We start from the raw sequence: 23,260 nt of genomic DNA, 5'->3' as shown, positions 1-23,260 counted from the left end.
AATAAATGGTTATATATCTACAGGGTCAGTATGTGCTATATCATCCTTATTAGGAACACTCTAGAGTATGATGTATGAACAAATATTACATCAAAGAAACGTGTGCTTAAATGCATGTAAGGGATGTTGTGGGGCAAGTGCTACTGGCATTCAGCGCGCTTCAACACGTAAGTAGCAGTGCACGCCCTGAAGCTATTTCAGCGCTAAGCGCCAGGCACTGGTCTCACATTAGATCGATCGCCATAGAATAATTCAATATTGTTTAATATATTAGTACACATGGCTAGGGTGTCTGGGAATGATGCGTACTCGGTTTCAAGGTCAATATCAGTGTTCAAATATATGCTTTCACAATATTGGAGGAATCAAAAGACGTCTCATTTAATACATACATATTTTTTACTGCCTCATAAGCGTGGCTCATTGCCAGGTAAGTAAATAGATATTTCATATCTAAGTACCGAACTTGGGGAGTGTGTTGTGTTGTGATGGAATACTCTAGGTATTTGGGCGTTAATTTTTTCAAAATGTGCATCACTTGCCAACACCCTTTAAATACACGGTGTAGGTTGCTAAATTAATATGGAGAATCTGATCGAGTGTTAGGCGTCTGGGGAAAGTCTCATGGAAATTTTAGAGATTTATAGGTATCTACACTGATCTTAAGCTTAGGTACATGTATCTATCTACACACTTAAGCTCATGGAGCGAGACAAGGAATATCGATAAGGGTTAATAAACAATAGGCAGGGTTAATTGATGCTGGCAATGTCATTGCCCATGACAACAAAGTTTCATCTAGCTACCCAGCTTGCGCTCATCACTGGAATTTAATGCCATATCATATTACAGAATTCTTCGACTTCTAGTATTGGTATATGTAGTTATCATAAGTTTAAGGCATTGCCATGGGTGGAGCACAGCTCCAGCTGCAACCTGAGAGAGAGCAGTTGGTAGCACTCACCCCGGGTGAGGGATAGCCGGATAATATCCTGACTTATGACGTGTGCTCTCGGCTCTAATAATAATACACAACACAGTGCCAGTCAATCAACCTGCTCAGGGCTCAGGGCTATGTAAACGATCCGCTCGGTATATCCCGTAGTCCTACGGATGACTAAGGTTTGATTGGGCAAGGGTCCTGTCCAAGTGTTGAGCTCTTTTGGTCCCCCTCCTCCTCTCCCCTTCTCTCGTCCATCCCTCACTATGCGCGCCCAGGCAGCCGCCCCCCATTACCGGGCACTATTAGATCCAGATCCCGAAGATGCTGACGACGAGCGCTCCTTCTCCGACATCGGGGAAGACGAGTACCGTTCACGTTCACACCGAGCTCAAATGCCCCAGTTTCCCGGCCAAGATGTGCGATCCACGTCCAGAAAGGAGCTGATGGGCTGGTACTCGTACGCATGGGCTGCAGAGGTATTTGTAGTCTGTGGCGTAGGCTCCTTTATACCTGTCACCCTTGAACAGCTTGCTAGAGACAATGGACATTTGCTCTCCGACAAGTCCTTACGGTGCGGAGATTCAACAGGGCCTGATATTGGCCTCGGTCCTGGCACAGATATCTTCTCAGATGGTTCGCCTTCAGATCAGTGCGTGATAGACATCTTGGGCTGGCAGATGAATTCTGCTTCTTTTGCAATGTTAGTTATTGTTATCCGCGACTGGACGTGAGACGTGACTTGGAATACTAACAAACTCGGTTTCAGGTATACATTTTCTTTATCTGTCCTACTTCAATCCCTCATAATAGTTTCCATGTCTGGAGCCGCAGATCACGGTAAATACGTCCCGGGTTTCAACTCCCTCTTGCGATTATTGACGGCCCCGAAGGAGCATACAGGAAGCGTCTACTACTGGTCTTTGCCTTTTTTGGTAGTGCGTCTACCATGATGTTCATCACGGTGACGCAGAAGTTTTATCTTTTCGCGGCTGTGTGGGCAATCTTTGGTAACATTGGCTTTGGAGCCTCATTTGTGTTGTTGAATGCCTTTCTTCCCGTGCTTGTACGGCAGCACCCGAAGTTGCTCTATGCAGAGACCCCCATCACCGCTTCGCCGGTCATCAGAACACCAGATAGCGAGGAGGATTATTTATTACGTGGAAACTCACCGCAACCAAACCTAGATATTCCCGGCATAATAGTTGAGGACACGAGAGGGAAGAGTAGCCCATCTTTAATACTAAGCAGCCAAATCAGCAGCTATGGGATAGCAATTGGCTACACTGCTGCAGTTATACTTCAAATATTTGCAATTATCCTTGTTCTCTTGACGGGGTCCACAACCTGGTCCTTGAAGCTCGTGCTGTTTTTCGTAGGGTTTTGGTGGTTTATGTTCACCATTCCTACAGCTATGTGGATAAGACCTCGGCCTGGCCCTCCACTACCAGAATTACCCATGGAAGACATGAATGGAAGCGCGTTGACAGGGCTGCTAGAAGGCAATCGTAGCTGGTGGGGCTACATCAAGTACGCCTGGAAGGGACTGTACAAGACAATTAGAAGAGCGCGGAGATTGAAAGACATCATGCTTTTCCTGGCGGCGTGGTTCTTAGTCAGTGACGGTGTAGCTACAGTTAGCGGCACGGCGGTTTTGTTCGCGAAGACTGTATGCCCTCTCTCCCTCCCAAACACAAATTGTGAAAATATTAGAAAAATATACAGTCCTAACTTTTAACCAATCCTTCTTTGGGCTTCCAGAATCTCAAAATGAAACCTGCTGCGCTGGCCTTTATATCAGTTATCTCTACTGTCTCCGGTGTTGGCGGTGCTTTCGCATGGCCTCGTATCGCTGAGGTCTTCAAGAGGACCCCAAGTCAGACTATCCTCATCTGCTGCATGGTATTCGAGTTGATCCCGCTATATGGTCTCTTGGGTTTCATTCCTGCGGTTCAAGAGTCTGGGTTTGGCGGGTTGACGAGCCCATGGGAGATGTATCTCCTCGGTGCCGTGTACGGTTTTGTCCTCGGCGGAGTGAGCGGATACTGCCGGAGTGTTTATGGCGAACTAAGTAACAGCTTCTCGTCCCTTGAAAATGAATGGCCCTTGTGTACTGACTTAGGGAACAGTACCACCAGGATTCGAGGCCGCTTTCTATGCCTTGTATGCTGTCACAGACAAGGGCTCCAGCATCTTCGGTCCTACTATCGTAGGCGCGCTTACAGATAAATATGGCGATATCAGATATGCGTTCTGGTTTCTTGCTGTGCTACTTGCATTGCCGATACCGTTGATTGCGGCGGTGAATGTTGACCGGGGCAAAGAGGAGGGGAGGCTGCTGGCGGAGGAAGAACTTATGCTTAGCGCTCCGCATGTGGTGGAGGATTTGTCGTATGGCATATGATCTGTGGGTAATGTTTTTGGCTTTATGTTTTGGTTGCTGGTACCGGTTTGCGTTTTGATTCTGACTAAGCGGGTTCGGATTGGCTGGCTACGTGGAATTTTATTGTGGCTTGGATTTTTTTTATGCGCTTTTGGCTGGCTTGGATTGTTAATACCCCCATCTGGACGTTGTTGCTTTTCTACTTACACTTGGGCGTGGTATGTTTGTTTGGTTATGACATTCTTCTTCCCTTATCCTCTCCTACCTCCGCCCTTTCCTCTTTTTCTATATCCCCTCAATCTTCTGCTCTTACGAACCATGGACATTAATAAGTACGCTACCAGGTCTCCTTTACACTACATATTCCCCACCCCCTCCAACCCCCTTGCCCCTTCATTTCCTGGATTGTACATGGGTGTTTTGTGTTTTGTGGTTTGTTTTTTTTTTTTTGCCGTTCTTTTCTTCCTCTTTCTCTTACCGCTGGCGGTGGATTTATGTCGTGTGAATAGGTGGTTGTTTCCTCCTCTTCTCAAAAATTATTCTTTTCCTCTACTGGTTTGGATCTTTGTCGTTATTTTAGAATTGAAAAATGAATGCAAATGGAAAATGGAAAGTGCATATGGGTTGGATGTTGGCTAATTGATAACGCGAGTGATCAACTGTGATGGGAGTGATGGACGTGAAAAGGTTATATCATAAGGTATCACTCATGAGCTGTCTGCAGTGAGCCTTGCCGATTCCTTGGGCTTATTAGCGTGGAAATCGCTAGATATACATAGTAGATGTGGATCTCAGGTTAATGATGGGCTCTCGATTTATAAAAACCGTCCGCGTTTGAAACGAAGATATCGGTTAATAAAAAGCTTATAGAGCACCCTATATAGTTAGTTATTCGTTATTGCCTTGCTAACTACGGGGAAAATAGCTTTATAAAAGAGCTATATAATACCCATATATAAATATATAGGCGGTCCTTCGGGAGAGAATATATATATTCCCTGGCGGTAATAACTTGATTCCTTTATCAGCATTATATTATTACCATTTTTTCAACGGAGTGCGTTCCTCGTGCCCATATTAGCATACTATCCTCAGAATAAATACATACAGCACAAGTTAGTTTCTCCTTCATATATTTTTGTTTTTTTTGATGGTTACACATTCTGCCACTTTGATGTCGGCCATAGTTGTGTGTGGCTTCGCGTGCTTCTTCCAATGAAGTTATGTCATGGTGTATCACTCGGTAGTTAGTGTCACGCTAAAAGTTTGGGGGATCAAATATGTGTAGCTTTTTGGTAATTTCAGAAAAATACGAAGGATATGTGCGTCGCCTTATTTATTATTTCTTTTATGTGATTGTTGATCACCCCAGAACATTCTCATAGCACTAGAAAAAATACAGTAAAAACTGCCAGATTTTATTCAAAGCTACAAAGTATGTATGATTAAAAATTACCAACCAACCAACCAACTTTTCTTCAGTATCCTCGGGGACCTTTTTTTTGTTTATCTGTCAATCTACCAAATAGATAGATCAATCAGACGTTTTTCAACAAAGTGACAAATCCCGTCGATTAAATCCTCCGCAAACCCCCGCGCCCCAAAGCCGCTCTAGCACCCCGTGTGGTGCGGCCGCCATGGTGGTGTCTGTGGCTGTGATGCTTGTGCTTCAAACCACGTGGAATGACAACGTTGGTCTTATCAACTGGCTCGATGGCTTCGTCGGAGGGACGGTTGCGCTGGTCGATGATCTCGTCTTCTGCTAGGATCGGGGGGCGATTGCGCTGGTCAGGGGCAATGTCCCACGCAGCGATGAGGGGGCTGAATAGGAGGAGAATGAGCAGAAAGGGGACGATTGAGATGATAGGCTTCATCACGGATATTTAGATGGTGGTTTGGATGTTTTGTGAAGCTGTTTCGTGGATGTTTTTTGTGGATGTTTTGTGGGGAGGGCCGAGGAGGGGAGAGGAAAGGGAGATCTAGGTGCAACTTATAGAGATTTTTCTAGCTGTGAGGTAGACATGACTGTGCGGGGTTTCGAGGCATTACGTGGCTAGAGATTATATTTGAGATGGACGAATACGTTCATATAGCTAGTAAGGTTTCCATCATATATTATCACTCGGGTTGTTGGCGATTACGTTTTTTTGCGGGTTTTGGCGTCTTTGTTGGGTTCATCGAAAGCCATACCTTTTAAATCTATGAACACCGTAGATAGGCGGCAAATAAGTGGTATGATCGGAATCCCAGGACACACAAACACACAAAGGCTCTACCTAGCTAAACATACATGGAGGAATTCTAATCCTTGGCCCTCCGTTCAATGGAATTGACGATAGGTTTTGTAACTACAGCGAATACCAAACACCTTCATAAACGGCATCACACACAAGTTCCACACAGCGACACATAATTCAATCCTAAAGTCAGCTCTAGTTATGAAAATGGCCGTTTTTCAGATTAGGCTGCGTTCTGTTGCGGCGGAATATCATGATATTCAACCAGCTTGGCGCAATGTGATATTTTTTCTGTTGGGACTGTTTGAGCAACCACGTTATGTGATCTTTTCATCATATTAGAGCCCAAATATCACAACTAAAAAGGAACAACAGATCCTGCAAAACTACAGGTACTGGGGGGGGGGGGGGTAATAACCACCTACGTACACGTGGTTCCCGCCCCAAACTACTAGGATGATATACACATACTCCCGTCAACCAAGACCAAAACGCATATATATATGCCACAGTGATAGATATCATGATCAGACACCAAATATAACATGCTCTAAGCTTGCCGTTCCGGGTCCCGATACTCTAAGAAAAAAGGGCCTCCTCTCTATCTATATTCAACCAGATCGAATTAACAATACTATAGCCACATTATGTCGACCCAAGTACTACCAATCCCCTTAGTTTTCTAGTTATAGTGGAATCACTTTACCTGCTAGATCAACAGATCTAGACAACCCGATATTGTCAGAATCTTCATATAGCTATGACTGTAAGTTACTACTGAGGTAAATCGATCCATGTCACTCTTATGAGATATATACACTACGCACGAGAGTACATACATATAACTTCCATTCCTGATCCAATCTCAAATGCCTGCTATAGCACAATCTCCTTGTAAGGGTACATCGGGACCGAAATTTGGCACCCTGATAAAGCGGTTACCCTTATAGGAGGAGCAAATCTGTACTTACGAGGCCACCAATGAAGACCCCCAATACCCCTACCCTTATAACCCGAACCCTTATAACCCGAACCCTTATAAGGAGATTGTACTTGCTGGCCTTTGCAATTATTATCATGACCTATCACTCGACGCCGAGCCTTAGTAGTTCAAGATAAGCTTTTAGCTAAACTTGTTTAGATTAGTTTTTGTGTTCCAAGAAATAAAATCAGAAAGCATGTGCGCCAGGTAGCTAGCCCGCACAAACCGTGGCCAGGGGGTAGATCGATCTCGCTAGGAGCTTATTTTGCGCCCCTTGAATGCTGTCCTTGCCTACCTTTACATAATTATAAGCTAGTCGGTCGCTCGGTCCTACATGACAAGAGCTTTCGATTTCTAACTTTGTGGGGATTAGTATTGAAGTTTCTGCCAGCCAGATATCACGAAGCGCGCGGGTCCAGAGATCCGCCGGAAGAAGGAGGACTTATGCAAGTATGTGATACATAGGCGCTTAAACCAGAATACCAATTCTGATTCCCCCGATTAAAGATATTTACCTTCCCGAACATTAACTAATAGTTATTACGTTTCTATTGCTAAAAGCATTCAGAAATCACCAAGCCAAAATCCGCATTACGCATAAGCAGAGATTCATCCCTTCCCACAATCCTCCAGCTGGATAGAGCCCTTCCCCCAGATCTCCCCACCAGGCCACCAGATAAAAATACAAAAGTCCTCCCTCCCCCTAAAAATAAAACAAGAATAACATCCCACATCGTGATTTACCTGCCCAGTTATCTCTGCGGCGCAGATTCACCCGGCAGCTCCAGCGGCGGAAATGTCGATATGCCACCAGACATTTCCGCCAGCGGTACGTTACCCTCACGGAACGCTGCGTCACCCTGCAGCTCGTGGTTTACCTTTAGTGTTCCGTCCTTCTCGTATAGCGATGAGCTTCCTGCCTCAACTGTAGGGTCTCCGGCTGTGTATGCCGGCGCAGGCTGCTGATGGCGGCGGCGACGGAGGAAGAAGATACCTGCGCCGATCAAAGCGATGCCTGCAAGGCCGCCAATAACGCCGCCGGCGATGGCTCCAGTGTTCGACGACGACGGCGAAGACGGTGGTGATGATGGGTCAACAGGTGCGCCAGTTGCGGTGCCGGTGGCAGTTGTTTGCCCGTCGGAGGAGTTTGGGAAGAGGGAGTAGAGCGCGGCATCCTGGAAGCCGGAGGTTGGGGCTATTAGTGTTGCGCTGCCATTTACGCTGTGTAGTTTGTTAGTGTAGTCCTTGTTATGTACAGGCGTTTGGGTATGTAGGAAGCAACTCACTTTCCGCCGATAACGTCGACGATGCGTCTTGGAACCTGATAAGGCGCGGCGTCTGCGAAGAAGGTAGGGCCCCATTCGGTTGTTGACATGTCATAGAACCCACGCTTCTATATTCCCAATCACAGTTGTCTGTCCAGCTTCCTTCTTGGGAACCACCAACCGTGATCATTTGGCGGTTTCCTGCGAGATGACACTTCATCCCGTAACGATAAGCAGTGCCGGAGTATATTCTTGTCCAAGTAAAAGATGGTATACTAAGTACATGAACTATGATGAGGGGGTTGTCAGCTACTTGAAATGGATAGTTCTAAATTTAATAGACTTACTATCATCATAGTAATCGCCACTGGTACCGCGTCCGCCGTGCATGTAAATGTTATGGCTGGATCCGTCTGGTGCAGAGGCAACTACGAGGCAGAAATCAACCCTCGCATCCGGAACATCACCAGTTGCCCTCTGTGAATACCATGTCCCGTCCGGTGTGCTCTGATTATATAGTGATGCAACATCAAATATCTCAACTTGTGCCAATGAAACCTGGAGATTACCACCTACTATAAGCCTTGCCCTTATTTAAAGATATGGTCGGCCTAAAGAGTCGTATAGAGTAGACAAAAAAACTTACCAAAGTACCATACTCCTGAGAATCCTCATATTCCGCCCCCTTCTCTCCTCCACCCATCAGAACCAGTATCCCCCTCTCGCCAACCCTGGAATATAAACCATCTCCCCTCTAACCCTCGCCAAGTCGCTAACTGCAGATGTTGAAAGATTCCTGGCCTCGCCAGTATTGAAATCCAGTACTATCATCCCCTTCAAAAACTTTACTGTATTGTACAAGTTGACCGACTCGGACGACGTCCCACTATCCTGCTCTCCATTGAACCAAAATCCGAGCCCAAGCTCAGTGGCTTCTGCGCTCGCGCCGGATGCTGGTCTAATCAAAGCAGTATCACTAATCGTGTCGTGCGCCCATAAACTGGTAGAAAGGTCATATGACCATAATGAATCCTGGTTTGAAGTAGGGTGCTGGAAGCCATCCCATGAACTATTGACTGACGAATCCACTGTTCCGCCGTAGGCATAAAGCTTTGTATCGTTCGAAGCGCCGGCATATAATGCGCCACGGGAGAGGTTGGGAGGCGTTTCGTTGCCGTTACCCTTTGGGAGTAGTTTGATGGGAGAACTAGAGTTTCGCCAGTTCCAAGTTTGTGTCAAGTCCATCTTGATAACGTATTGATCTATTCGCGTCAGAAGATGTGATTAGTAATGTATAGGGGGACATTTGACTTACTGATGCCATATGATAGATTCCCGTACTTCTCCCCAGTAGTGCTATTGACATTGCTGTACGATTGGAGTCCGCCATTAATATACAAGACTTCATCCCTAATAACCGCTACGCAAGTCAATAACGAGCAAAGCAACCAAGATCCGGCGTAAACACTTACAAGAATGCCATATCCTCCTGCAAAAATTCACAATTGGATCAGTTTGAGCTACTTGGGCATCAACTACTAAAGCCAAAAACCCGAGCAGAAGAATCCCACGATACATCTTTTCACGTCCAAGTCCAAAAGTGTGGTAGCGAAATCAGAGGGAAAGAAGCGAAAATCTGAAAAGGCCCGGGGCACTACCAAGTAGAAGTAGGAGCAGCGGGGTGGCAGGTAATAATAGTAGTGGAACGCTATATTGATTATTTATCAATATAGACACACCCCCTTGGCCGCGGGGGACAGGGACAAGGTTGTGACTTGTCTTGAAGTCTAGGCTATTACCGCAGAACATCAGGAATAACGAATCAGACTGGGCTGGAATTATGTCGGATTGGGGCTCAAGAAGCACTTGACAAATCCGAAGCCCAATATTCCAGTCAAGTTCGATTCGTTATTCCTGAGATTTTGCGTGTGTTGATAGTCTGTTTAGACCCTATGCGGTGATTCATTTTCCTCGCTCCCTGCAGTTGCAGTCTTCAAAACACCCCTTATGGGTGCGACGTGACACTCCCAGGACAGTGTGAACCCTGATGGAATAAGCTTAACAATTGATTAACGGGACGTTAGTACAATCGATGTTACTTCGAACAGCCATGTTAGAGGAGCTCAATAACTCAGCCCCAAGTCCTGAACGGATTGGTCCAGTGAAAGCTTGCACTGGATCAAACATTATGTGTGGTGGTCGTCTTCTTCTCGAAGATCAACCTATGCGCGACTCCAAGTGGCCTGCCTGCTGATCGTCAAATCCCCACATCTTACTGTGCTTATGAACGTTTTGCCATTTAGTATTTTCAGCGGGCGCCAGTAAAACCAATCGAAGAATTTAACCGTCTAGAACAGCACTTATGATACACCACCCAACTCTAATATAATCGTTAATTTGACCTTCACATTCCTCATACCGAGACATGAGAGTCATCAATGTGCCGGCATGGTCAAGATGGCAAACCGTAGGCGGTGCTCGAGGTGTAATCGAAAACATCTGTTAATCAGCCGATGTGGGGGCTACATAACAGAGTTCCGGGAAATGATCAACATCACCGATGTTACTCAATATCCATATAGGAACATGTCTGAGCCCTGTCGGTACACAGATGCGGTATAGTATACGTATGTGACGGCTATAACCAATGAGTAATCCTCTGCAGCCGCCCCCAAGTAATCCAAAAGCTTCTTTCAGCCCCATGGCCCACGATTCGTGGATACTGGGCCATGGGCGTTGGGGGACAGCTTGACTACATATATTTTCTCTTTTGGGTGTCAGTGGCAGTCCTCTAGGCGGGCTTGAGCTCATCTCCGCCCTGTGCTACGATCAACAACCGATAGCATGATGCATAGTGTTTAGAGTGCATGATTACTCCTCACTTCTCGACAAGTTCCCACACCAGTAGGCCGAATAGGCAATCCGCCGTCTCATAAAGAATCTACTTAAGAGCGCGCCGATTCATTAAATAGAGCCGTTTATGTGTCAAGTCATCAACCCGTGCAAGCTCGATATCGATCTTAGGTTGCTTGATTCCTATTGACAAGTATTTGGTCCTTCCCCTGGTGCATGTAATCCTGGTAACCGGTTATTTGCAACTTAATAAGATCCTTTTCTTATTAATATATAATTTTACGGAAAAGTTTGGTTCGAAATAGCAGCTTTATGGGTTTGGTTGGTCCTTGAAGCTATTCTAATGGCTACACCTATGTGAGCCAACTAATCACTACTACGGTAGTCAATTCAAACGCATTAGATAGCAGACTCAAATATGAATAGTACAGATGAATAACCTCCCATATGTCAATCTATTCAGTTGTGGGTATAGTTACTTCCTACAACTTGGTAGTTCTAAATAGCTATCTTTCTCGGAGAGGCATTCGATTTCTATCGTTGACTTTAGGCTCACCCGGGGTTCCGGAGCAATGGATTTGGTAGTGTAATGAAGCTTATAATGGCACCAGTGAGACGGGAGGTTTGCTTCATCGCAACACGTCACACTCTTCTGGCGAGCTTGATCGCAAAAGCCGTCACCTTCCTATCTTTTCCGGGCCCAATGGTTGAAGTTTCTCCTTGGGTAAACATTTTCAAAACCAGATGCACACGTTGTGAACTTGATACATGGAATCATGTCGGCCCACGGTCTGAGTCCGGCCATACTCCTGTCATGTAAGGCTATGGTTTTCATTCTGCTATGGCTCGAGAAGCTATGGTGGGTAGGTGTGTAAACTTCGGCGTTTGCAGCCAATCAATCTATAGGAATTGGGAGATCTACCCCCATAATGGTACTAGCGCCTAGCCTGACAGTGGAATTTTCTCTAATTCCCATACAAAAAAAGTTCCTCTGAAGTTGACACACCCACCCCCTATGCCTTCTCGCGCCATACATGTTTTAAATTTCTAGAGGACCCGGGTTAACGTCAGGATTCTCACCGTCGATAGGAACGATATGTTCTAGAGAGGCGATCAGGAACCTATAAAGGTCAAAGAGTCTCTTATGCTAGTTCCATCACTTACGCCAGCTTTCAGAGTTAACTTTTCAAACTAAACCACCTCTAGAACAGTCACGGCTCGCTAGCTTAATTCGATCCACGGTTCATTGTGCCTCTAATATCCCCCCAAAAGAACTTGCGCTCCGACCTCACTGACAGCGCAGGCGACAGATGCATACCCCCCCCCCCCAAAAAAAAAGAAGAGAAAAAAGAAAAAAAAACCACGTTCAACACACTTCTCGGTTGAGGGAGTGGAACACTCTAATAATCATAACGCAGAAGTCAGGGGCTGGTGTTGAATGCCTGTCTTCTGACCGGAAGAAAGTTAACGATAAATTATAGTATTTAAACTTAAGTAGATTATTCAGCCCCGGTCGGATCTCGATACTGTAACTTAAGTTCAGGGACATTAGTCTGCAGAACTTCTCGAGGCCTTTAAATGTATGTACTTGTGACTTGGGTAAATCCTCAGATAACAAGGCAATTATGCATTGTTTATCCATATGAGGTCATCTTGATGCATCCTGTTAAACTCATAGCAGGAGAAATAATGATCACCCCTATGAGGCTGTGCTTTTGTTAAATTTGTGCCACAGCCAGGCTTCTTACACACACCGCCTTCAGAAGAACCAGCTCCGTGGTATGAAGGCATTCGCGCCGTTCCATAAACTTTGGGCGGTTCGGGGCCAGTAAAAGCACTTAACTTGCACGCCAATCTAGCTGAGACACTGCAGCTAAAAGGGTGTAATTCTTTGGCGGAACACTCCGGCCCATGCACTTTATTCTGTTCTGTTACTGCACTTTCTAGGTACCCTCTTATAAAGTGCATCTCTCTGAGATGAGCCCAGTCGAGTCCTGCGCGGGAGCATAACTTAAAATGGCTCAAATGCACTTCAGGTGGAGGTGTATTCTGAAAGTGCACATCAGATATTTTGGTGGATTTAGTTGCATAGCAATGCCCTAATCCAAACGACTCGAAGGAAGGCATGTGATCACCCCCTATTAGGATCGTGAAATAGCGCGATTGACCACGTATGTACATACCTATTAAGCTTTTAACAATAGATCATGGATTAGACCAATCTCTAAAGATGATTCCTTCATGTTCTGTAGCCCTTCAAACGGAGGGAGAGTGGCCGGCGCTAAGAAGTTCATGAAATTGAGACGTGATAGGGTTGTTATTGTCTCTCTCGAGCCCTCAGTACATGTGTGGTCAGCTAGAGTAGGTAATTTTAGCGAAGAGGTTTAATTGCAGGAGCATCTCATAGGACGCCATTGAATCGTGTACCACTCATGAAATCCATCGATGGCATGTACCGAAGAACCTCTTGGTCGTAGTTCTTTGGTAGCGATCTATCGGGAATACGGCCTTTGACTCATCTCCCTGCCAAAAGCTTGTAATTAAGCTTTATAGTCGTCGCTATACAAGTTAACGCCCACGGAACATTCCAAGAAAATAGATAGCCCAAGAACGCGTGTATGCGAGTGACATGCTATGATCCCAAACAGGATATCAAATCAGTCTCTCCAGCCGTTCGCTACCTCTTTATGCATGAGGAATCGCTTTAAAATCCCAGTTTGACTAGTCTCGCTAACAGGTTTATGCCGGTTGTATCCTCTAAGCAGTAGTTGGTTGGTTGGTTTAACCTATTAGCATAATTTGTATCCGCGCATATTATGAAGTGATATAACTCCATGGGTTCTGATTAGTCGTGCAGCTGAGTGCGCCCGTCCTATGAAGCTCAGAAGTAATAGATGTGTATCGAAACAGGGTGGTCAGCCGGTTAAATAAAATCGAAGAGCATATATTTCCATGGAAGGTGTGCGTGGAACTTTTGAGTAACATGAAGGGCTAAGCCTCGAAGAAGATGTAGTCTCTATAAACTCTGTGGGTTCTAAAGCTTAAATGTCCAAGCGGGTACATGAGCACCCCTAGCGGGACAACATGTGGGTACAGGGCGCATGGCCGCGGGGCAATTGCGCAAGTGAAGAACAGCAGCTAGCCATTTATCATATACGCGAAAAAAAATATGTCAATATAGAAAACGAGAGAATTGATCGTATATATAGTCATCCTTCCTAAAACGCTATCTAGGTAAGTAATTAATTATACGCCGTCCGTCCTCTTTGATTGCATCTCTTCTGTAAAGAAGGGTGCACGTACTTTATTCTGTCCTCGACGCTGCGCCAGCTATGAAGAATCTCAACACTGAAAAGTTGGGGTATAAATCAAGACAAGATCTTTTAAAGACTTTGGTACTAGGAATGAAAGCTGGCTACTCTTTAAATTATTACTCCTTTATCCAAATTCGACTGAAACGATATAACCTATATACAGTCTATATCACTCGCACTATCTATTCAAACGCGCATTGATATAATCACTATGTATCATTCTACTAGTCGTGGTAAAAGAAGTAAAGTACATGTACATGTACCTACATGTATTTACAAATAGCCGTCTTCGAAGACCAGAGGCCAGCCATAGACTACTTCAGGCCAACGGTCCTTCTCATCATATCAACACCCTAGCCTCAATCCATTGCATAAGTATTCACACGTACACGTCTACACCACACGCCCTTCTTTGATCTAGAAGCTCCAATCAGTTGAACCGTTCACCTACGCGTACTAAACCTCGTTATATTAGCATCGCGACTCCTTATATAATTATCCAATAAGGAATATTCACAAGTTCTTCTACATGACGCACACATCTCATCCGAAATATACATGGGATTTCCGCACGAGCACTTAGTCTGGTTAGTGTTGGTTTCGGGACTGACATGAGGGCGCGAGGCGGGTGTGGAGGTCGAAGACTGTTTGGGTTTGCTGCCGAAACACATATTGTGGATGTTAGATACTGTCGGTTTGGTGTGAGAGATGTTGTTGTTTTTGTTCTTGTATGGTGATTTGACTGAATGTTTTAAGAGACTTTGAGGTTGAGAAATAGCAGGTTTTTATCTGTATCGGACGGGTAGGCGCTGATAGAATAAATCCTTTGGCTGTACAATAAGTTTTGAGCCGGCCCTGTACTGTGGTGGTCTGCGTTCGGATTGTAAGTCACTTGAAGGTGGATACCATAGTAGCAGGTTGGTTGTCGTGGACTTGAGTGTTGAATATGTTATTAGGGGTTTAAGTGATTCTATGTCCAACTATCATTTTACTAGGAAATCTATCGCGTACCATTAATATTAAAGGTACCAGAAGCCCATTCGCATATCTCCAATTTGTATCTAAAATTAATACAAAGAATCCATCAGAATCTTCACCGGATGAAAGGTCAAAATTGTATATAGCTACATGTACTTTTATTACGGGTTATATCTCAGAGAAGGCATCCTCTTCGTCATAGGATATCACTCGATAAAGAGTCCGTGTAGCCAAACGTTTAAACCCTTATTTTTTTCAATACGAACTGAGAGAAAGCCTGACCTCTGGATCAGATTAGAGGAGAAAGGTTGAGCCTGGGGTTCGCGAATGGACTACTGTTTTCAATATGTAGAGGGCCGGTTTTCTACAATTTTACTATTTTCTTTGTCGGATCAGTTAGTCCCACATATTGTGCCCGAGCATTTTAGAGATCGGTAATCTATGGCTGACACTATACATATGTAGCTTTGAGCCTTATTTACTCCAGACGATCTGCTTAGTTGGGCAAGGTTCGCGGTCGAGTGATTTCTTATGATTACTACCTCCCAGACCACATAGCCGAAATCACTGAGGAGGGGGTTGAACTATTTTAAGGAAGACTTTCATTAGACATACTATGCCAATAAGGACTCTTCTGTAGTCTATAGTGCTGTGAAGCCATAGAAGGGTCGCCGCTGACGCTTCTATGACTGCTATAGCCAGTCTTTAGTTCGAACGCCAGGGACGGTCAAGAAGTTGTAAAGTAACGGTGCCGTGCACATGTGAAGCAAGTAAATTCATGATTAAAAGATTTGCTTAAATAGTCTCTTTAAATGGTCTGGAATTAGAGGGGTTTTTTGCTGCTGCTGATCGGGAACGATGTTTGGTTCAGAGTCCTGACGTGACTGGGTCGGAGCTTATTAAAAAAATAAAAAGTGTTTGTGGGTAGACGATACTCGCTCCATGACGCCCGTTGATTACAGAAGGATTAGGCAATACATACTATGGTGACAGAAATAAGCTACAATACACCTCACCTTCCACCCCACTTCACCATTCTTTGATAAGTTTTATCACACACGGAACTGCAACAATACCACGCGTGTTATTAAACAACGGTCTCAAACCATCCTATATCAACGCTCTAGATCCTCCCAAATACCTCTATTCAACCAAAAAATTTCAACCTCTACACAATGTTCAAAGACGACTTCAACTTCGCCATCCGCCAGGAAAAGTACATGGCCATCATGAAGAAGTACCCAAAGTGTGTTCCGATTGTCTGCGAGTCCGGCTCACGTGGACTTCATCATATGTGCCGTCGCGAATTCTCTGTCGAGCGCACCCAGACACTCGCCGGGGTCATGTGGAGGATTAGGAGGGATGCGAAGGTCTCCGAGACTGAGGCTCTATTCGTCATGGTTGACGGCGTCGTTCAGCCGAGCTCGGTCGAAATGGGCATTATCTACGACTGGGCGAAGGATGAGGACGGTTGGTTGTATATTACGTATGTCAAGGAGAATACGTTTGGGGAAGAGGTGAAGGAAGTGAAGGAAGCGTAAGCTTCCCCCGGCGTGATTAGCTCTAACAGCGGTGGCTTGGTACTTTGGTGTATGGAGTTACTAGAGGGTTTGATGGGGCTTGGGCTGCAAGTTTGCTTTCATTTCCTCTTTTTTTCTGTCTATTTTTTTTTTTTTTGTGTGTGTGTGTGTATCGCTAGAGCTAGAGGCTAGAGATGTCAGCTTAATTCTATCTTCTACTCTAGCACCACTAGATACGAATGAGTCTAGCTAAGTTACATATTCAAATTGCTATTTTAAAATCACCTCTCATATGTGCTCAATCCACACTTTACGTAGGTTTGTTGAAATACATATAGCCAAAGTAAATTTAGGGCCCGTTTGGCAGTTTCGTGGTTATGAAACTCCGTTATGCAACAACTCCATTAGACGAGTGCAAATGGAGATTTTTGAAAACGGAGCTTGGGCTTCCCAAACAGCAGTGTAGTTTGGTTATCAAGGTGGATATATTTGGTGGGTTTTGAGCGTTGCAGCGGAGACGGGGCTGAAAAAGTAGGTAATATCTACTTTTCAAAAACTCCGTTTCAAAGCCCTAACGGAGGCATGCCAAACACAAATATTTCTTGCAAAACGGAGTTATGAAATAAATGAAACGGAGTTTTCCCGTTGCCATACAAATTTGCCAACAAAACTCCGCTTGGACCTGCTCCCAAACGGGCCCTTAACAATCCTCGATCGGATCGAACTTTCAACTTACATGTAATTGGCACCATACCTGCCGAGCATCGAGTGATATCTCAGAGGGTTACATCATCCCAGAAGTCGGATCCCTGTCCGTTACCCTCTCTTTTTCTGCCACAACGCGCCTTCAACCTGACCCTCCAGCGCCACACCCGTGATATCACGTATCACTTCTCTAAAACCTCCCCAAAACAAACCTGTAAACCATGGCAACTACCGCCGGCGCCGCGCCCTCAACCCCCAGTATTGCAGACCGTATTCTCAACCCCCAGCAGCAGTTCGCCGGCCGCTTCGCGTTCAACGACTTCCTCCGCAAAGAGTACCGCTTCGGCCTCGACCCAAACCGCCGGACATGCCCGCTATTCGTCCAGGGACATTGTCCCATGGGTAATTCGTGCCCCGATAAGCATGCCGTGAGCTCGAGCTTCAACAAGTGAGTTTTCTTCCAGGACGGCGATTTGTTACATAGTAGAGTAGAGATGCTAATATGATCCCGTGATCCAGTCTGGTGTGCAAGCATTGGCTCCGCTCGTTGTGCAAGAAGGGCGAAGCCTGTGAGTTTCTACACGAGTACAATCTGTAGGTTTTCCCCATAGCGATATAAAACCTCCCATGCTAACAGCTGAACTATTATAGTCGTAAAATGCCGGAATGCAACTTCTTTGTTCGCAACGGGTACTGCAGCAACGGCGAGGAATGTCTATACCTACATGTCGACCCCGACTCTAAGATCCCGCTGTGCCCGCACTACGAGAACGGTTTCTGCCCGCTCGGACCGACTTGTTCAAAAAAGCATGTGAGGAAGCCGATCTGCAAATTCTATCTTGCGGGCTTCTGTCCCGATGGGAGGCAGGCGTGTAAGGAGGGTGCGCACCCGAGGTGGACGACAGGGTTGGCACCACCAACAGTGAGGAAGCCAAGAGAAGAGAGAGAGGAGGGCGGTGACATGGGGATGGAGGGCGGTAGGGACCGCGGGAGAGGGGATGGCGGTGATAGAGGAGACAGAGGCTTTGGAGGAAGAGGCGGTTTTGAGGGGAGGAGAAGGTATTATGGTGGGAGAGGTGGTGGGAGGAGAGATAGGGACCGGTAGAGGTGGGGTAGGAATTAGCTGTACTATGGTCTTAGTCGGTTGGTTATGGGCGTGGGAATTTTTGGAATTCATTGCTTTGACCAGGTTTTCTGCTCTTTCTTTTTCTTTTTTCTTCTTATTTTTACACGGGTTTTGTATCAGATGTAGGGGCGTTATTGCTTTTAAGCTTGTTTCTTGTTTTTCCCCTCACTTTTTCTCATTTACTCGGGACGAGTAATTATGTAATGATAGATATTATCAAGAAGGAAATATTCGATACAGCTTTCATTAGTGGTTCATAGTGTGTTTATGCACATGTTGTGGTATCAACTGTTTGCAGCACTGCAGATTTCAGGATGGCGAGTGACCACCTATGATAGAAAACTGGCTACTTCTTTTATAAGTCTATATCTACACTCCTAATCCTTTCCAGCTCTCACCGAATCTCTAAACACGCTCGTTCCTATCACGCTCGTTATCTAATACGCTCGTTATTCATATCTAACAAATCCCCCATCCTGTATCATTTAAACCTCCTCGCCCCACGCTCATTGAGAGTTTCTACACATATATCATAAACTACCAGAAGTCCACCTCACATTCCAAATCTGCAAATATGGTCAACGATCCCACCACTGGCCCCCGCTCTAACCATGACCACGACTGTCGTGGTGCTCATCCAGTAGACATGAACTGTAGGACTGCAGCTCAACTCAGGAAGACTTACATCAGTGTACGAGAAATGACAAACTCTCACTCTTCCGGCTCGTTGCCTAGGCTATCGACACTTAATCGGGACCCGGGATCCCAGGCGCCACAGCCATCAACTTCGGCGCCGTCGTCTTTATTTGGGACTTCGAATTTCCGGCGCACCGATAGGTCAAGAGTTGCGGATTCGAGGGAGGGAATTCCGATGCAAAATCTAACTCCGGCTGGAACTTCGGTGAGGCGTGGAGTTTCGCTGGGGCGTGGAGTCGCAAGCCATAGTAATAGCGCCTCCAGGCAAAGACGGAGAAGTTGTGGTATGAGCTGGTTATGCCTTGGCTTCGGCAGCAATAGCGAACCAGGAGAACATCCTGAACCACACCCGGGCGAGCATTTGCACAACACTCGGCAAGATATTGGTGATGAAGATGAGGAGCCAATCTTAGTGCCAGATGAGGGGCCACTTCCTAATCCTGCGCTGGATCCTGCGCAGAACCCTTCGGCGAATATTGCGAGGCAGCTTCTTGTAAAGAGCGGCGAGATTGAGGAGATCTCGGGGCCCCCCACAGATGCGCCAGGGCAAAGCAGTAATGGTGGTAGACTGCCGGAAATTCTTGAAGAAGTACCAGCAGATGATGGGGAACTCATCGCTGGTAATGATCAGGGTGTTTCGGCTTCGGGAATCTCAGCGAATGAAAGAAATGAAGAAACAGAATTATTGCAGTTCGCTCGAAGGCCACTTCCTATCGTACATCCCGCTTCTACCTCGGGAATTACTACTGGCTTACAGGCGCTTCCGCCTTCACAGATGGGTATTGATTTGCGGCCTGGGGGTATTTCCCAGGGAGTTCTGGATTCACGACCGTGCACCGATCGGCCATCGTCTAGATCTACTTATTCGCGGCCACCCACTTCTCCTGATCATGAGCTATGTACCAGTTATCAAAGACGAGCGAGTGTCTAAGTAGTCATATAATGATGAATTTGGAGGCAGCGTGCGCTATCCAGGAGATGAGAAGGCAAACAGCAGGTTGAGGTGTCTGGGGAAATTTTCACATGGAGGATTATATTATCAACTTTGCTTAGTACATGTTAGCCACGGCCTGGAATTGTACCTTTTGTACTTTACCCTGGAATTCACAGATAGAATCTATTGAAGTAGTTCATCTGATGACTGATTCAACTCCTGAAAATTGCTTGTTACTATGCGTGCACACGTAAGCTACATACTTCTGAGTTACGACCTAACCATTGGTAAGATCACTGAGATTGATCATGATCGTGGGTGGATCGATCATAATCACTCACTCGCAAAAAGGTGCTGGCTATCATTACCCTGGGTAAACTTCAATTGAAGACCACATGCAGTATATACATGTAATCGTTAGTTCATTACATGTACTCCAAGACCCTATTTAAGGACCGAGAGTAGAAACCACCTATGGAAATCCTTGGAAATTTATCTTATATACTCGCACGTCAATTATGTATTTGCCCAACCAGCAAAACACACCAAAAATCGAGGTTTTCAGCAACTCATAAAAAGTCCCACACTTAAACCAAAATATCAACGACCAAGTATAGTATAATTTTAATAAAGGAGGTTCATGCTTCAAATTCTTGGCCCAATTGAGATACTGTTAACGGTGCCATAGAAGGACCCTTTTAGACACATTTCACCTTCAGGGCTTGTTCTTTGTAGATATAGCCTAAAAGTGGCCTGTAGAGTCTTTCAGGTGTCTAGATAGAAGACACATAATTTCAGGAGAGATGGGAAAGCTCTCTGGATTCTCTGTGTGTTTTGCTGGTTGCGCAAATACATATTTGATATGCGAGTAAATATTCGAGCATTTAGTATCTCGCGCCCAGCCACATCCTAATTGGTGGAACCCCCCCCCTGCTGTGACCGCGTGGGGTCCAAACCCCCGGTGCCAAGCCTCGCTTACTTTTTTGCAACTTATCAAATTTTTATTTTGGCAGCTGCTGTCACTCTATCTCTTCTTCTGCAACACTATTCGCATCATCATCATCACCACCATCATTCTCATCTTTCCGTTCATCGCGGCTCTGCGGTTTCACGATGGCCCGCCCGGCCGGGCATCTAACGGAAGAGGAGGAGGAGGTTCTGTCTCCCGATTGACCCAGTTACACACAATGTCCATAGGTACTCTAATGAAAATAAAGTAATTGCAATTCCACTTCCCGTCCATCCGTTTCCCTCCCCCACAATCCCAAAACACATGCACATCTTTGAGTTATCCCTCCCCCGTCTGACGGCGGGCCTCAGTGGAGAGATATTCTAGTCTATGTGCAAAGAGCAACAGCCCCTTTTCTTCCTGCCCACCGCATGTCCCCCCCACATTTTGTGGCCCTGTTTCTCTTGCGGCGTTCTGTTGCGAGGGGTGGGGTTGTGGGGATTGGTGGGTAGGCGGGGGGGTTGCCAGCCGTCCTTTTTTGCTCGTGCAGGTTGCCCGCTTTTGCGGGGCTGGTGGGCCTGTGGTGGAGAGTGCTGGAACATTTCGTATCTTTTTTACTTTTGGTTTATGGTTGGAGTAGAGTAGTAATGAGAGAATTAATTGAATTGGTTTATGGATACGTACTCGGGCTGAAGGCCAGGAATAAACTACGCTACATCTTAATCATTACATCTACATCTTCATCTGATCATTAACCGTCCCTCAAAAACAAAGGAGCGTCATAGCTCATCAATCGTGTTCACAACAAGTGCCTAAAGCCTCTCCCCTCTCCCCATCCCACTGCTCCTCTCCGGACTCCCCTTCCTCCCATTACCGCCCCACTCCTTGACCCACTCCGCGATCAGATCACGACTCAGATGCCCCATCTCGGGGTACCACGGGTTCGTCTTCGGCGAGAACATGGACACATGCGCATCCACCTCATCACTCGCCTTCGGGTTGACGCAGCGGTGAAACATGCCGGCATGCTCCGTGCCCTTCGCAGGTAGGATGATGAACGTGCGCTCGCCCTTTTCCTTCCCCTGCTCGCCCAGCGCCGTGTACAGCGTTGCGAAGCCCACGTCCGGCACGCTGCTGGCTCGCTTGGTGCGCTTGCGCAGCTCCTCGTGCTTCATGAGGGCGCCGACGAACTCGAGGTGGGAGGAGACCCAGCCGATGCCGTGCCCGAGCTCTTCGCGCTTGAAGTATGCGATTGCGCCGCCGGCGGCGAGGATGGATGCGGCGCCGGCGTATGCGGCGACCTTGCCCCAGCCGCCCCAGAGGCCGGCTGCGGCGGCTGCTGCTGCTGCGGGCGGGGGAGCTGGGGGTTCTCTGTAGGACTGAGAATGGGAGCGCGAGCGCGAGCCTGATGAGGAGCGGGAGGAGCGGCTCTGGGAGGAGGGGCCGGGTCGGCGCCCCGCGGCGTCGGCCTCTTTGTTTTTTTGCACTACGTTTGCGCCTTCGGAGGCGGCGCGGGATGCGAGGAGGCCGGATGCGAGGGTGGAGATCTGCGAGATTGTAGTTGATGCGGACCGAAGCTTGGTGTCGGTTCCGTACGCAAACATGGCAGGGGAGAGGCCAAGATATGGGGTGTCGAATGCGAGGATGCCTTGGATGCGGGGGAACATGAAACCAACTCCTTTGCGCTGTTTGCGGCCGTTGGGTAGGGTGATAATGTCATCATCGAGGATGGAAAGCAGGGTATCAGCTGCTACAATCCCGCCCATGGAGTGGGCTACGAGGATTGTACGGACGCTGGGCTCGAAAATTGGAGAGGGATTGCCAGCGGCGACCTCGAGGTCGAATACGCGGTTCTGTAACCTATGAGCCTGTCAGAGATATTGTATGCCTGGGGGTGGGGGATAACATGAGGGAGCCGTACCATTCCCGGAAATTTGCGACGCAGCTGGGTAGGTCTCCGCGAGTTTCGTATTGCGGGTAAACGACCGTCTTCACGCTGAGGTTGGGAAATGCGTTACTCACGAGAGCTCTGAGGTCCTATGCATATGAATCGCGCATCAGAATCTTTATACATTCATTCCATCGTAAACTGGTGGGGGAAAGAGAACTTACTCCTGGGAAGCCATCGAACGTATCATCGGTTCCCTATGATATCCACCCAATCGATTAGCCCAGTGCCTCAGACATCGGAAACTTGGGGGGAGAAAGCTTGATCGTAAAATACGCACCTTGAAGCCATGGATGAAACAGAGCAGCAAAGACCTTCTTCTCATGGTTGATTGATAGATAACGTGATATTATTTTTTTTGCTTGGTTGAGGATTCTGCGAGTGTGATCCCGTGAGGAGGCGTCAAAGTACAAAGCAGGTCAAGGTCAGT

At 46.5% G+C, this 23,260-nt stretch overlaps 7 protein-coding genes across 7 annotated transcripts; 4 read left to right on the top strand and 3 right to left on the bottom strand.

Moving 5' to 3' along the window:
* Nucleotides 1–1,206: 1,206 nt before the first annotated feature.
* Nucleotides 1,207–3,344, top strand: LAJ45_11370 (uncharacterized protein; the record flags this gene model as incomplete). The annotated part of the gene is made up of 5 exons (XM_046120878.1): nucleotides 1,207–1,643; nucleotides 1,710–1,780; nucleotides 1,834–2,609; nucleotides 2,702–3,011; nucleotides 3,070–3,344. The coding sequence occupies 5 exons, from the start codon at nucleotides 1,207–1,209 to the stop codon at nucleotides 3,342–3,344; spliced, it is 1,869 nt and encodes a 622-aa protein (XP_045965906.1).
* Nucleotides 3,345–4,897: 1,553 nt separating this feature from the next.
* Nucleotides 4,898–5,197, bottom strand: LAJ45_11369 (uncharacterized protein; the record flags this gene model as incomplete). Its single annotated transcript, XM_046120877.1, has 1 exon — nucleotides 4,898–5,197. One exon carries the CDS (start codon nucleotides 5,195–5,197, stop codon nucleotides 4,898–4,900), a length of 300 nt encoding a protein of 99 aa, XP_045965905.1.
* Nucleotides 5,198–7,294: 2,097 nt separating this feature from the next.
* On the bottom strand, nucleotides 7,295–9,385 carry LAJ45_11368 (uncharacterized protein; the record flags this gene model as incomplete). The annotated part of the gene is made up of 9 exons (XM_046120876.1): nucleotides 7,295–7,763; nucleotides 7,829–7,935; nucleotides 7,989–8,095; nucleotides 8,155–8,235; nucleotides 8,295–8,365; nucleotides 8,454–8,468; nucleotides 8,538–9,069; nucleotides 9,123–9,227; nucleotides 9,280–9,385. 9 exons carry the CDS (start codon nucleotides 9,383–9,385, stop codon nucleotides 7,295–7,297), a joined length of 1,593 nt encoding a protein of 530 aa, XP_045965904.1.
* A 6,742-nt stretch (nucleotides 9,386–16,127) lies between these two features.
* Nucleotides 16,128–16,493, top strand: LAJ45_11367 (uncharacterized protein; the record flags this gene model as incomplete). The annotated part of the gene is made up of 1 exon (XM_046120875.1): nucleotides 16,128–16,493. The coding sequence occupies one exon, from the start codon at nucleotides 16,128–16,130 to the stop codon at nucleotides 16,491–16,493; it is 366 nt and encodes a 121-aa protein (XP_045965903.1).
* Nucleotides 16,494–17,398: 905 nt separating this feature from the next.
* On the top strand, nucleotides 17,399–18,282 carry LAJ45_11366 (uncharacterized protein; the record flags this gene model as incomplete). The annotated part of the gene is made up of 3 exons (XM_046120874.1): nucleotides 17,399–17,625; nucleotides 17,697–17,771; nucleotides 17,829–18,282. The coding sequence occupies 3 exons, from the start codon at nucleotides 17,399–17,401 to the stop codon at nucleotides 18,280–18,282; spliced, it is 756 nt and encodes a 251-aa protein (XP_045965902.1).
* Nucleotides 18,283–18,877: 595 nt separating this feature from the next.
* Nucleotides 18,878–19,930, top strand: LAJ45_11365 (uncharacterized protein; the record flags this gene model as incomplete). The annotated part of the gene is made up of 1 exon (XM_046120873.1): nucleotides 18,878–19,930. One exon carries the CDS (start codon nucleotides 18,878–18,880, stop codon nucleotides 19,928–19,930), a length of 1,053 nt encoding a protein of 350 aa, XP_045965901.1.
* Nucleotides 19,931–21,694: 1,764 nt separating this feature from the next.
* On the bottom strand, nucleotides 21,695–23,155 carry LAJ45_11364 (uncharacterized protein; the record flags this gene model as incomplete). The annotated part of the gene is made up of 4 exons (XM_046120872.1): nucleotides 21,695–22,742; nucleotides 22,804–22,919; nucleotides 22,995–23,027; nucleotides 23,111–23,155. 4 exons carry the CDS (start codon nucleotides 23,153–23,155, stop codon nucleotides 21,695–21,697), a joined length of 1,242 nt encoding a protein of 413 aa, XP_045965900.1.
* Between the last annotated feature and the right edge of the window lie 105 nt (nucleotides 23,156–23,260).

Source organism: Morchella importuna (genome assembly GCF_003444635.1).
Source record: "Morchella importuna strain M04M26 chromosome Unknown Morimp01GS066, whole genome shotgun sequence".
Classification (NCBI taxonomy): domain Eukaryota; kingdom Fungi; phylum Ascomycota; class Pezizomycetes; order Pezizales; family Morchellaceae; genus Morchella; species Morchella importuna.
The sequence above is the reverse complement of the archived record's forward strand: the minus strand, read 5'-3'. Positions and strand labels throughout refer to the sequence as shown.